The sequence below is a fragment of the Lithobates pipiens genome, unplaced genomic scaffold (genome assembly GCF_037356315.1).
Source record: "Lithobates pipiens isolate NorthernLeopardFrog02 unplaced genomic scaffold, aLitPip1_a1.2 Scaffold_16, whole genome shotgun sequence".
Classification (NCBI taxonomy): domain Eukaryota; kingdom Metazoa; phylum Chordata; class Amphibia; order Anura; family Ranidae; genus Lithobates; species Lithobates pipiens.
Window position 1 is genome coordinate 149,874,753 of NW_027507748.1, and position 13,836 is coordinate 149,888,588.

At 42.7% G+C, this 13,836-nt stretch overlaps 1 protein-coding gene across 1 annotated transcript in view; it reads left to right on the top strand.

Annotated features, from left to right (window-relative positions):
- The window catches only part of POM121 (POM121 transmembrane nucleoporin), a 43,985-nt gene extending 31,680 nt beyond the window's left edge, over positions 1-12,305 (top strand). Inside the window, exons 10-13 of the mRNA XM_077480608.1 lie at positions 4,166-4,363; positions 4,544-5,884; positions 7,690-7,773; positions 10,027-12,305. Coding sequence (XP_077336734.1) covers positions 4,166-4,363; positions 4,544-5,884; positions 7,690-7,773; positions 10,027-10,127 — 1,724 coding nt within the window. The 3' untranslated portion in view covers positions 10,128-12,305. The remainder of the gene's footprint in view (positions 1-4,165; positions 4,364-4,543; positions 5,885-7,689; positions 7,774-10,026) is intronic.
- Positions 12,306-13,836: the final 1,531 nt, after the last annotated feature.

Sequence of the window (13,836 nt, forward strand, 5' to 3'; positions counted from 1 at the left end):
TCAACGTCGAACCACTTTTCGATACCCTGAAGACCAAAACGCAAGTATGGTCCCGTCTTCCCCTTGGGGTGATGGGGGCGGATAAATCTGGTCAAGATGATCCTCCTCCCCAAGCTTCTCTACATCTCTTGGCAAGCCCCACTATACCTTCCCTCACGTATATTTAAATCAATGGAATCCATCCTCAACACGTTTATCTGGGGCTCGTCCCGACATAAATTGCCATGGCGTGTCCTAAAATGTCCAACAGACCTAGGTGGCACTGCGCTCCCTGACCTCTCCCTTTACTATATAGCGTCCCAACTTTCCCACTTCTTTCGCTTCAACCAAACAGATCGCTATTCCACTCTTGTTTGTTCACAAGCCACTGGCCCACCCCTTCCAGATTCTACTTCGTGGCCCCTGCAACTCTACTCGAACCAGATGGACACCCCATGCTCTTCCACCACTGTAAGGTCTGGCAACTTGCCATGCACCTGGGAAGGGCCCCCACCCCCACACACCCCTCCGGGGTAACAAAGGATTACCAGAACTCGCCCTCATCCCAGATTATGGGCTGTGGGTTAAAGGTGCCATTTACCTGTTGCAGGTGGTGGCCAACGGGGTGGTTACATTTTTCCAGACCCTCAATCACATGCTATTCTGCTACCACCACCTTCAACATGCAATCAATACCCAATTCGGGCATCGTATCAGATCACTTGAAACTCCGCTGCTGGTAGACATTGTTTTAGGTAAAGACCCCAAGAAATTAATCTCGCTGATCTACACATACCTTTTGACACCCACAGCTGTGACTCATCAGGTGAGATTCTGTTGGGAGAATGACCTGAGGACTGGGAGGAGGCTCTGGCAAATTCTAAGACTGCTGCCCAAGCTCTCGGATCGCCTCACTCACCTGCACATCCCCTGCAGATCATACCTCACACCCTACCGTGTCTCCCAGTATAGGCCTGAGCACAACCCCCAACTGTCCCAGCTGCAACTATTCAAATGCATCCTTCTATCACCTAATCTGGGCCTGCCTGTCCATACAAGGCTTCTGGACCCAGGTAGTCCAGTTCCTTCACTCGCATGGGTTCCCCACTATCCCTATGTCCTCGTCAATGCATCCTGGGGGCTCCTCTCACTCTCAAGGCGAAAAATACTTGAATGTTTTTCTGCAGGAAACATTATTCCTCGCCAGGCTGCAGATCGCTAGGACGTGGATGAGGGGACCTCCATGGCTCAGATCTACAAGACCACAACTTGGCCTTCAGTCCATACGTTTACCAGATTCTATCAAGTAGATGATATTGCCTTTGGGTGCAGTGTACTGCAGGCTGCAGTATAAGTCCTCTAGTCTCTTGGTGCCCTACTTTGTTGTTCTCTCTCTCTCTCTCCCCCCCCCCCCCCCCCCTTTCAGTTAGCATTGCTATGGGCAATCCCACATAGTAACTTCTACTGCTGTGTCCCATGATGTATGGTAAGAAAGTAGGATTTTTAAAACTGCTTACCTGTTAAATGCTTTTCTTTGAAGTACATCACAGGACACAGGGGTCCCCTCTTCTTGGTATACACGTGTATTGCTTTACTACAAAACCGAGGTACTCCCAGTAGTAGGGGGGGGTTATATAGGGAGAGCACGTTGTCTGTCTTAGGGCGTGCCAGTGTCATCACCTGAAGGTGGCCTATAACCCACATAGTAACTCCTATGGCTCTGTATCCCATGGGGTACTTCAAAGAAAAGGATTTAAAAGTAACCTGTTATAAAAATCCTATATTAAAAAAAAGTCCCCCCCCCCCCCCCTTATAATAGAAAAAAAGCATTACAGGACCTCTCAAATATGAGATCTGGGGTCAAAGACGTCAGATCTCATATTAAAATGAAAAAAAAAACTTTGAGCTATGGGATGAAGTGCCATTTTTCTGCCCTGCAATGATGGGGAGATGGTGGGGGGGAAAGATGTCTTTCCCCCTCACACTTCTCTATTCCAAGCAGGGGACAGGATGTGATTGCCGCTCCGGTAAGCAGCGGGGGGCCCTCTTTTGCCGCCAAGTGATCTTGCAAATCTGCCACAAAGACCACTTTTATCTTGAAGTGGACTGCCCACTGAAGAGGATACCAGGATTATGGCAGCTAGCTGCTGCCATAACTGTTTCTCTTCAAACTAGTGCCTTTAAAACAGTGGACTGTCCTGTCCGTAAGTGGTTAAAGAGCAACTGTCATCTGTCCCACAGAAGCTCCTGATCTGTTGACTTGCCAACAGTCCCATTCACTTTAATGCGACAGATGGTTATGCGGCAGTGAAACAACAAGGTGAGTGACGTGGCAGCCGGTGAGTGGATGCCCGCTAACAGGCGCTGATATGATGGATCTGAACTGGCAGGTGCTCTTTAAATGTAAGAACTTATTCTTGCTGGTAGTTAGAATCTTTTAATATTTGCAAACAAAATGCAAAGCTTTTTCCTATTTAGAATAAGATGTCTGGTAGGGATGGGCCCGATGTTCACCGAACAATATGCAGTGTTCGCGGCAAATTCGAAAGCTGCCGGAACACCGTTAGTCTATGGGACACTAACATGAAAAATCAAAAGTGCTAATTGTAAAGCTTTATATGCAAGTTATTGTCATAAAGTGTTTGGGGACCTGGGTCCTGCCCCTGGGGACATGTATCAATGCAATTTATTTGTTTTGTTTTTTCCCCCCTTTAAAGCGAAATATTCCTTTAAATATTGTGCCTGGGGGTGTCTATAGTATGCCTGTAAAATGGCACATTTTCCCGTGTTTAGAACAATACCACAGAAAAATTACATTTCTAAAGGGAAAAATTGTCACTGAAAACCGATCGCAGCTGTAATGAATTGTCAGGTCTCGGCAATATAGATAAAACTCCTTGAAAAACAGAGCAGGGATCCCTCCCCATCCATTACCAGGCCCTTTTGGGTCTGGTATGACTAAGGGGAACCCCCAAACCAAAATGTAAGAAAAAAAAAATGCGTGGGGAGTCCGCCTAATATCCATACAAGGCGCTTCAGGTCTGATATGGAAATTAAGGGGAGCCCTGTGCCAAATTAAAAAAAGGTCTGGGGGGCGGACCCCCTCCCCCAGACCAGACCCTTGCGCAACCTGGCAGGCCACAGGAGAGTGTCCTCCCTCCTGAATCTTACCAGGCCACGTGCCCTCAACATGAGGAAGGGTGCCTTGGGGTAGCCCCCCAAAGCACCTTATACCCATGTTGATGGGGGGGGGGGGGAATGGCCTCATCCCTACAACCCTTGCCTGGGTCTGCGGGTGGAGGGCTTATCAGAAGCTGGAAGCCTCCTTTAACAAGGGGGGCCCCCAGATACCCCTACCATTTCACAAAAAAGTGTCATGTTAAAGACGAGACGCAGCTTGGGACAAGTCCTTTATTAAAAAAATAAATAAAAAATGTCCCATGCTATCCATCATATTGTGTCATGCAGCCAGCGGACTGAAAAAAAAAAAAACCACGACCAAACCGCCTCAATGGGAGGCTCCTGCTGTGTGGCGTTTGAGACGGTCCTTATATTACTGAGGATGGGGCTACCCAGTGATGTAACTGGGTGACTCAGACACCATGGGGACTTCCCAGAGGGTGAGGGTTCAGTATCCATGATCACGTATTCAAAGAACACTGGTTTTGCGCAATTTACAGTCACTTTGCAAAGTAACTGTTTGCTTTCCTAAGTGGGCTAATCTAATACTTCAGTAAGGCTGCTTTCACACTGGGGCACTCAGCACGCTGGCGGTAAAGCAGAGCTTTATTTAGTGGTGCTGATCGGCCGCTAGTGGGGCAGTTTTAACCCCTGCTAGTGGCCGAGAAAGGATTAAAAGCGCAGCTGCAGTGGCGCTTTGCAGGCGGGTTTGGAGCGCTGCCCCATTGTTTTCAATGGGAAGGGGCGCTTTAGGAGTAGTAAATACACCACTCCTACAGCGCTCCAAAGATGCTGCTTGCAGGACTTTTTTGACCGTCCTGCAAGTGCACAGCACCAGTGTGAAACCCCTTAGGGCTTTCACATTGGAGTGCACTGAGCGGCTCTTTTGGGGCGCTTTGCAGGCGCCTCCATGTGAAAGGGGCCTTAATCATCCTAATTTCTTTACATGCTGTATTGTTTGTTTTTTCTTTTTAACATTAAAAGACAAATTTTTATTTCTCTTCAGGGTCAATTGCACTCGGCTCTGCACCCTCAACGGTTTTACTCAGCTCTGCATCCTCCACAACAGCAACTACTACCTTAACATCTCTGTTCAGCCTGCCTACTACAACAGCAGCTGCGGCACCGACTTTACCAACCTCCTCTGCTAGCAGTAACCCTCTTCTTCTCAGCCTAGCTAAAATGCAGAATGAGGAGAAACAAGGTAAGTTGCCAGTATGTTCAAATTTTGTTGGCAGACCTCACTGTAGACCAGCTCTTTCATTGCTGAAGTGGACAAGATTTGTGCTATAATTTGAAAGGACATACCCTTCTTTTTTTTTCTTGCGCATATAATGCATAGTTTGTACCATGAAGATGTTTTACCAAATATCTTGTCTTTCAGCACCAGCACAGACTGTGAATATAAGCACTTCAAATGAAAAAATGCCACCGCCTACTACTTCCGAGCCTGCGGTCAGTGTCAGCAATCCTCTCACAGCACCTTCCCTTTCTGCTCCAGCGGCTACAGAAAGTTCTAACTGTGTACCACTCCCTCAGTCTAATGCTGCACAGCCCAAATTGGAGCCCCCAAAATCTACTGTGCTCCAGCTTCTTGCTAAACCATTGGAAACCAATTCGCAGGCTGGATTTAAACCAGTTTTCCCAACAAGTGTGACAACGCCCCTTGTTTCCTCCACTGGGCCATCTACAACTTTAAATTCTGTTTCTTCAGCAAATACATTCAAACCAATATTTGGCGATCAGAATACTCAGCCAGCCTCGACTTCAAGCACATTCAAACCAATATTTGGAGATTCTACACCTCAACCACCCGCTTCTTCATCTTTTGCATTCCAGATGAATTCGACACCTTCTGCTGCCAGTTCTCTGTTCTCTGCATTTGGTGCCAAAAGCACCAATACAACGCTCAGTACAGAGAGTGCCACTAGGCCTTCCCTGGCTCCCCCCACCTCCAACAGCAGCAGCACTACTAACACCTTCACTGCATCTTTGTTCTCAGCAGCAACTTCTGCTAGTGGATCAAGCCCTGCTCCAGTAAACTCTTTTCCTGCAAGTAATGCACCTTCAGATTCCCAAGCCAAACAATTTGTTTTTGGGCAGACTCCTACCTCGCAAGCTACTTCTGGCTTAAACATGTTTAGCAGTACCCAGTCTGCACCTACAACAGCGCCTCAGCCCCAACAGCCATCTTTGTTTGGATCAAACACCTCTGCATTTACAGCTACAATTAGTTCAAATGCTCCTGCATTCCCGACTAACTCTGGCACATCTGCATTTAACACCTCAGGGAGTGGTGTTCAAGCAGAAAACCCTGCACAAAATTCTGTTAATTTTGGGTCATCTGGAACTCAACCTACCTTTGGAACAACGGGCACCCAGCCAGCTTTTGGAAGCACCTCCCAGCCAACATTTGGTGCCAACTCTCAACCAGCATTTGGTGGAAATACTACTTTTGCATTTGGAAATTCTACACCTGCTGCCTCTAAAGTAACATTTGGCAATATGAACAGTACCCAGACCAACAGCACCCCAGCTACAAACATTTTTGGGGCAAAACCTTTTACTTTTGGGGAAAACTCTAATTCTGTTTCAACCTTTGGTACACCAAATGCCACGCCTACTCCGACATTTGGGAACACTTTGGCTCAGAATAACAGTGCTATCTCAAATCCAAGCACACCTTTTGGGACGCCAGCACCAGCCAAAAACGATCTTGCTTTTGGTGAGTGGCCCTGCTGTTTCTCTAAACCCTCTTAATTATGTGGTTAAAAGCCAAGTTCACCATTTTTAATGAGCTTTTTTTCCAAGGTAAACGTACGTACATTCATTCCAAAAATAATCCCTTGGGCAAAAAAATGCTGGGAATGTTCCCAAAAGATAAAAACACAGGAAGAAATTCTATCAGTAGGTGTTTAAATAGCAGTTTGTGTTGGCAAACGTCAGATGTGTGGGGATTATACCTTCAAAGCACCACGTGACTGCCACTCCCTTTAGGAATTGTGCTCACTAGATTTATACTAAAATGCCCATGTGATCACTAGCAGGAAGACCTCATCTGCAAAGGTATCCCAAAAACATTAGTTTATACATTCGGGTCCTATGATTCACTCCTGCTCCATATCTGTAATCCTTCCAATAGGCTCAAACTCAGCCCGACAGCGGTGTTGGCCGAGTTTGAGCCTATTGGTATATAAAGGATCTCCAGTGGGAGGGTGAAACGGTTGACACAATTTCCGGTCTTTGTGTCCAAACTACGGCGCTTCTGGTGGTATGCACACGGTGATGCGGCGCTTCATGTTAATCTTTGTTCAATGCTTGAACAATGCGTTTTTAGCTTGTATCTGTTTTTTGTGCATCAAAACTTTAGCCAAACTGTACTTCACTATCAGTCCCTCTTAATTTTGGGGTGACCGTGTCCACATGTGATTTTTATCACGATTAAAGGGGACTTCCATTGGATTCTTATGCCTTGTATGGCCAGCATTTTAACCTGAACGACCCCTGGACTGAAAATCTAGGAGTCCATTCCTTTTTGGTGAGTGGGGGGGAGACTGGAGCAGTGTGCACACCTGAAATTTGGAGCACAACTGCACTTTAGCATCGGACTGCATTTTGCGCAGTGTATAGATGTTTACGGTCAATTTTTTACTTATTAATTTGTGAGCGCTGTAATTGTATACATTTCAATTAGTCAAGTGTATAGCACCTTTTTTGTACAGCAGCTGCAATCACTGGTAGTATTCGCATGCTTCTAGCGTATGTGGCCCCCCTCCCCCCCCCCCCCCCCCCCCCCCCCCCCCCGCTGACCAGAAATTAAGACTCATTCCCAGGTGTCAGAACCCAATTTCTAGTCGCATTGGCGATCTGGTGCCTGGGATTTGTCAAGCCCTTGTTTAATTTACATTGTCATTTCTGTATGTGGATGATGGCACTGTAATTTAATTAAAAAAAAAGGCTCAAGTATGTTTTTCCTAATCGACTAGTCACATGTTCAAAATAAAAAAAACAGCCTTGGTGCAGAACCCTATGGTTCCACTAAACCCTGGGTGAGAAACTCTGAATACTGATGCTCCAAAAGTGAACTTGGCCTTGGTCCTAAGAGCCATCTACTTTCTGGAGCACCTGATGCAAAGAGACCCCAATGTATTTTTGCCTGCAATGTGAGGGACTGGAAAGAAGATTGGTGTTTTTGTGTGGGATTTTTTTTTTTCTGTCCATTTATAGTGAGTAATCATATTAAATGGAAGAAATAATCCTCAGGTTTGTATGATTGTAGCATAGAAGGTAATTTACAACATAACCCTTTTTTATTGGTTGCTCCGTGCATGCTAAAAGTGGTTGTAAAGGCTAAAGCTTTTTTGTGTTTGAGGTACAAAACCATTGCACAGAGCAGACAAGTAAAATCTTTATCTTAAGAAAAAACATTTACACCAGCTTGAAAGGTGACCTTCTGAGTCCAGAAAAGATTATGCTTCCTGCCAGGGTGCACTAGAGAAGAAAACCTTACTGACTTATTTCTCATTACAGGCTCTCAGTTTGGCCAGAACTCTCCTGCTGGACCCCTTCCATTTGCAACTTCAACTCCATCCTTTGCCTCCCCTGGTACTTTTGGTAAGTTGAGTAATTCAATATTCTGAAGTGATTATTGTTCCCAAAGGTTATATTTACTATGACGGGGATATAGTGGGAAATTAGAAAGTTGCTAGCAGTATTTGGGTTTCTGTGCTTTGCAAAGTTTCAGGCTTTAAAAAACAAAACCTTTAAAGTTAGCCCAATTTTTTGCATAATGTGAAAGATGAAGTTGCGCCAAGTGGATACCTAACATGTGACACTTCAAAATTGCACACACTCATGGGATGGCGCCAAACTTCGGTACATAAAAATCCCCATAAGCAACGCTTTAATTTTTATTTATTTATTTTTTTTTTTTATTTTTTTTTACTGGTTATATGTTTTCAGTTAGAGGAGGTCTAGGGGTAGAATTCTCTAACGATCGCAGCAGTACCTCATGTGTGGTTGGAACGCAGTTTTTCATATGTAGGCAGGACTTGAGTATGCTTCAGTGTGCAAGCACATGGAGACGGGGGCGTTTTTTAAAATTTTTTTATTTTTTTTTCTTTTAGTTTGACCACTTTTATTCCTATTACAAAGAATGTAAACATCCCTTGTAAAAGGAATATGGCATGATCGGTACTCTTTACAGTGAGATAAGACCCCCACATCTCACCTCTAAGCTGGGGAGCCTGAAAAAAAAAATAAACTCTGCTTCCCAGCCAAGGCGGTGCTATTCGTTTGAAGGCAGAGGCTGGGCATGACATAACATCATGCCGGCCTCCGAACAATCAGAGACTCCGGCGAATATCTGGTCCACCAGAAATATCTATGATCCCCAGCAGATCTGTTTTATCCGACTGACGGATGGAAGCCAGTTAGAACGATCAACTGGCAGAACAGGTGCTATGATCGTTTTTATGGAGTAGGGAAATGCTGGCTGAAAAAGCCAATATCTGAATGATGCCTGTAGCTGCAGACATCCTTCAGATATACCCCTGCAAAGTCGAGGAAGTCCCTGGACGTACCTTGGGTGGGAAGTAGTTAATGCAAATGGGTCTCTGCGCTTAAATATACCTAGTCAAAGCTTGCAAGTCCAAACAAGTGTGTGTATAAAAATAGTGCAGCTCTATATTACATCCAAAAGTTGCAAAAATTATAGTAAACCACGAATATAATGCAGATAATAGCAAAATTCTATGTTACTAAATAATTGTGCTTAAACAAAGTTCAAAAATTTTTAAATTTCAGATGTATTGAACTGTGCCCCTGTAGGATTTATTGGGCATTTTGTTCATTACTTCTGAAATTAAATTTATTTTTTGACACTTTCTATACACTTTGGTGTTAAAGAGGAAGTAAACCCTGATGAGTTTACTTCCTTTCATTCCCTGCAAAGGCAAAGCATAATGGACTACTATGCATCGCATAGTAGCCCATTATGTCACTTACCTGACACAGGAGCCAGCGAAGTTGCCTCTGTCCCCTGTAGTCCGGCGCATCCATCTTTTCGGTGGGGTCTCGCAGCTGCGCCGCTGTCATTCGGCGGAGCCGCGATGACGTCACTCCCGCGCATGCGCACGGGAGCCGACACGCATGGCAGCTCCGTTGTTGGAAATGCCGCGCTCAGTGCGCCTGCGCGCTGCTGTAAGACAGCGGTGCCTGTCTTCGGGCAAATATCTCCTAAACCTATACCTATATATTTCTTGGACCTACAGGTAAGCCTTAATCTAGGCTTAACTGTAGGTCAAAGTGGTTTGTAAGGGTTTACAACCACTTTAAACACAAGGATCATTTTAGTAATTTGATTTAATTTTGCTATTATCTGCATCCTATATATTGTTTGTACTTTTTTTCTCTCTTCCAGTTCTTGCTAATTATGTAATGTAGCGCTGCACTACTTTTATATATACATAAATGTAAATTTGTATTTAAAATGTGTAAACCTGAATTCCGCTCATTTATCTTAATGTCTTGAATGCAATGGCACAGAATTACCATGTATGCACAGTGTGTGATGTTTTCATACATTTCACAGAATCTGACTTCTGACATACAGGAAGGTGCTGAAGTGTTTGAGAAGGCAGTTAGTACAGAAACCTATACCATCAGTGCAGGCATTTGTAGTTCACGGAAATTAAGTAAGCCAAGGGAATGAGAAGCTGTAAAGCATGCAGGGAATCCAGGAAGTTGATAGCGATAGGCAGCACGCGCCATGAGAAGATTTTTCAAGTAAGCTTATTTTGAGTTGTCACAAATAACTTTGTCTTGACCCTAGCGCTGCTTTAATATCCCCATCCCTTTCTGTTCCAGGTCAAGGTACTCCAGGAAGCTTTTCCATTGGCTTAATATCCAAACCTGCAGGATCACGGCAGAGGGTAATGGCACGTCGTCAGCACCCTCGAAAGAAGTGAATGCTTTGTTTATAACAGTTGTGTGCTCCTTCAGACTGTGTGGTGTTTTTTTTTTTTTTTTTTTTTTTTTTTTTTTTTGTTTCTTCAAAGGAATCTGATTGGATAAGACACCCTTTGGTGCCAATAAGTTGTGAAATGCAATATAAACAGGTCACACCTGCAACATTCAGACAGGGGTTTGTTATTGCAGTGACAGTGTTAATCCTTTTGATGGGTTAAGCGGCCACACTTGTGACGTGCAAAAAATGCAGATTACACTGCCAAACTGTATTGGCTACTGTCTCGTGTATGTTACCACTCGCCTCTGCGATGCACTTTCCAATCCAGAATGCACAAGCATTGTGTTGCAGAGTAAACTCTGCAAAAATTGTATTTCTTTAATCAGTTCTTGAGGATTCTGTTTACTATTAAGTCTGTTAATTTACAGTGCCTTTTTTTTTTTTTTTTTTCTCCCCCCCCCCCCATTTCTGCCTCCTTTTTATCTTGCTAACTTATTGAAGGTGTTTTCCACCTAATGAGCAGCGTGAATATTTTCAGTGGGACAGAAGTGATAAAGCCTGGAAACTGCTGTAATATGATTGAACTGTTAACAATGAATGTTTCCTGCCCGTTTCCAAAATACTGACGATGTCTGTACTAGATTTGCCCAATGCACTGTACACTTCCCATAGTCCTTCAAGTAGACTGTAAAGATTATCATCTGATCCTGTCCTGGTAACAGACTGCTTAATGGCAATGGCTTACAAAGAAGTTTCAAGCCATGCTAAAGTATCTATCTCCTGATGCTGGAAGCTGTTAATGATTTAGATGCCATGTATATATTTTATACTCCTAAGCTTTAGGATGCTAAGTGTTAGGACTGTCGTTCTGTACAGTTCTTTCCCCTTCAGTGCGGACTGTAAAGTTATTAATAAGCCGGCAAGATCTTAAATTATGGCTGTCTGTATTTGTCAGTTATTTATCTGTGTTGTGAAAAATCGTACTTGTAAGCTACCTCTAAGGGGAAGATTGGGAGTGTTAAGCATGTTCGACTCGACTGAGATTGTGTGGTAAGTGATGTAGTAGTATGTGTGGTCTACCAATGTGACCATTTTTAGAGCAATCTTTTCATGAATGAATGAACCTGCCAAGCTTCTAGGGCTTTGTTTCAATCAAGCCAGGACTTTTTATTTTGTATTGGGAATTCAACCAAACTGCTAAAACACAATTGTGTATGTGTAATTGTGTATCTGGTCTTTACATCATCAGATTGCCTTACCACCTTCAGCTTGCTTTTGGGTTAACTGAGAATTGGCATGCAGGGAAAATCTCCTGTGTGCTCACCCAGGCTACTGAAAAACATTTTCTAAGTGACAGTGCTGTAATATAAACTCTTTTAATGGTAATCTTTTTTTTAGTTTATGCTTGCACTGGGTTCTGTATTGACCATTTATTCCTGGCTTGTTGCCATGAGAGAACTAGCCCTTTTTTTTTTTTTTTTTTTTTTTTTTTCATCTATATAAAAATTTGTCTGGTTCCTGTGTCAAACCAAAATATGAGCTTATGGGTACATAGGCTAATTGGGTCTTTGCCAACAAAACCAAAATATATTTCTTTGCTTACAAGATGTAATTTGAAAAATGGGAGCTAAACTAGTTTGATTTTTCTCAGAGAAGCTGTTATATCCATACACCCCTGACTGCCCCCCAACTGCCTTATGAGGTACAGCAGTATTGGGAAATTTGAGGAGGTATTCTTCAGTCAGGGTTGGGAAAAATGGCTTACAGCCAGGTAAGCATAGAGGTGACATCTCTTACCACATGGCTTTCTTTTAAACATGGAAGTTGATGCAAGTGTTCTCCAGCAAACCAGTATGGTTTAAGCAGAAACCGCCCTATGACTAAGCATACAGCTTTAAACCTTGTCTGGTGTATATGTATAAGACTTTAAAATACTCAACTGTGTATTTTTTTTTTTTTTTTTTTTTTGGTGTATACATCAGTTCTAAGCCCTATAGCAAGGCAGTAGTCCTCATCTCTGCTGTAGATTGATTCTGGATGGCTTTGTGTATGTTTGGCAAATGTATATATTGGAAGTTTGCAGTTTGCCTGTATTAGGTTTGGGAGGATTTTTAGAATTTTTTTTTAATGATTGTCCTATGTCTTAAAACTCATTTTAAATAAAACAAAATTGCTTGTATTCTCTTGTCTTGTATTATCCTGTTGCATGTTAAATGATACATTTTGTTGTAAGCCATATCAAGATCATGTTAACGTGAACTGGTTCTTTGCCCATGTGGGGGTAAAGGCTTTAGATTCATTTTAAACTGAATCTATAGCCAAAAGTTTGGACGAATTAGACTTGTTTAAACCCTTATAGTGTTGTCTCATTGTGGAGATTAGGGCTGCAACTAACTATTTTATTTTCATAATCGATTAGTTGGCCGATTTTTATATTTTGACTAATCAGTTAATAACCTTAAAAAAAAAGTGGGTCAAATTGACGTTCATTTTCAACCACGGTGTTGGGAAAATTTGCAAATAAACTTCTCGGTCAAAGGAATTTTCAGACCCTGTATGTGGTTTTCGTTCAGAAATTACATTTATTTTAAAAACAAGTGAAAATTTCAAACAAAATTCTTTCATTCAGCAAATGGACAAAGATTTTTCGTCTGAATATTCTCATCTGAAAATGTATCTGTCTGGCCAGCATAAGGCTTGGTACATACCTATGCAGTTTGCTTTTGAACTGTTTCTGCAGTGCTTTTTCCTGTGCGTTTTTTTTGATTTTTTTTGCGCACATGATTTTACTGCAATTTGCGTTTTTTTTTTTTTTTGGCAGATTAAAAAACCCAATTTGCTGCAAAAACCCATTACATGGTTTTATGCAGCTTCTCCATTGACGTATATTGAACCAATAAAGCACCATTTTGCGTTTAAAAGTCCCTGACCCTTTCAGATGTGAACATGTCCCATAGGAAACCATGTAAATGAACGCGAAGAAAGGAAGACACATAGAAGAAAAGTAAAAAGCGCTACACACCTAAAATACAAAATGTACAAAAAGATTTCCCCGATGGCGCTTTTTGGCAGCGGGATAGCAAAGTCAAGTACCTTTATCATAGTTGTGTATAAAGAAATGAATTTATTCCAAAAATGTCCAATGTCATAGTATGGTTCAATACAATGTATACAGTATATCATCTGGTTCAAAGAATACACATTACATATTCCACAACCCAATAAGACAAACGTGTATGGTTACACATTGTTGTATTACATAGTATTGTATAATAATTGAGGGCCGACGCGTTTCGACCAGCATATGTTCTCTTCAGGGGACAGTTGGATCTGGAAGAATTTACATGAATTCAAAGTTAGAAAACATGTCAATGTAGATAACATTTAGGTGAACCAATGGTGGTATATTTACCGCTCAAGAGTGGAATGGGTATTACTATCACCCAAGATTCTAAAAGCCGCTTAGGGAATCCAAGAGGTCTCTGATGTTCGCCCCGAGGAGGGAGGAAGCCCACCCTGAAGGACTTACAAGGAGCCACACTGTTCACGCCCCTGAAGGGATGGAGAACGCGCCTGCAATCAATACCCAATACCAGTCATTTAGTAATTGCGTAAGGTAAGTAAACTCATAGCGGTTTCACCAGAGTATCATTATATTATAAATAAAAAGACTGACGATAAAGAGTTATCAAGTAATAATTTGGCACGGT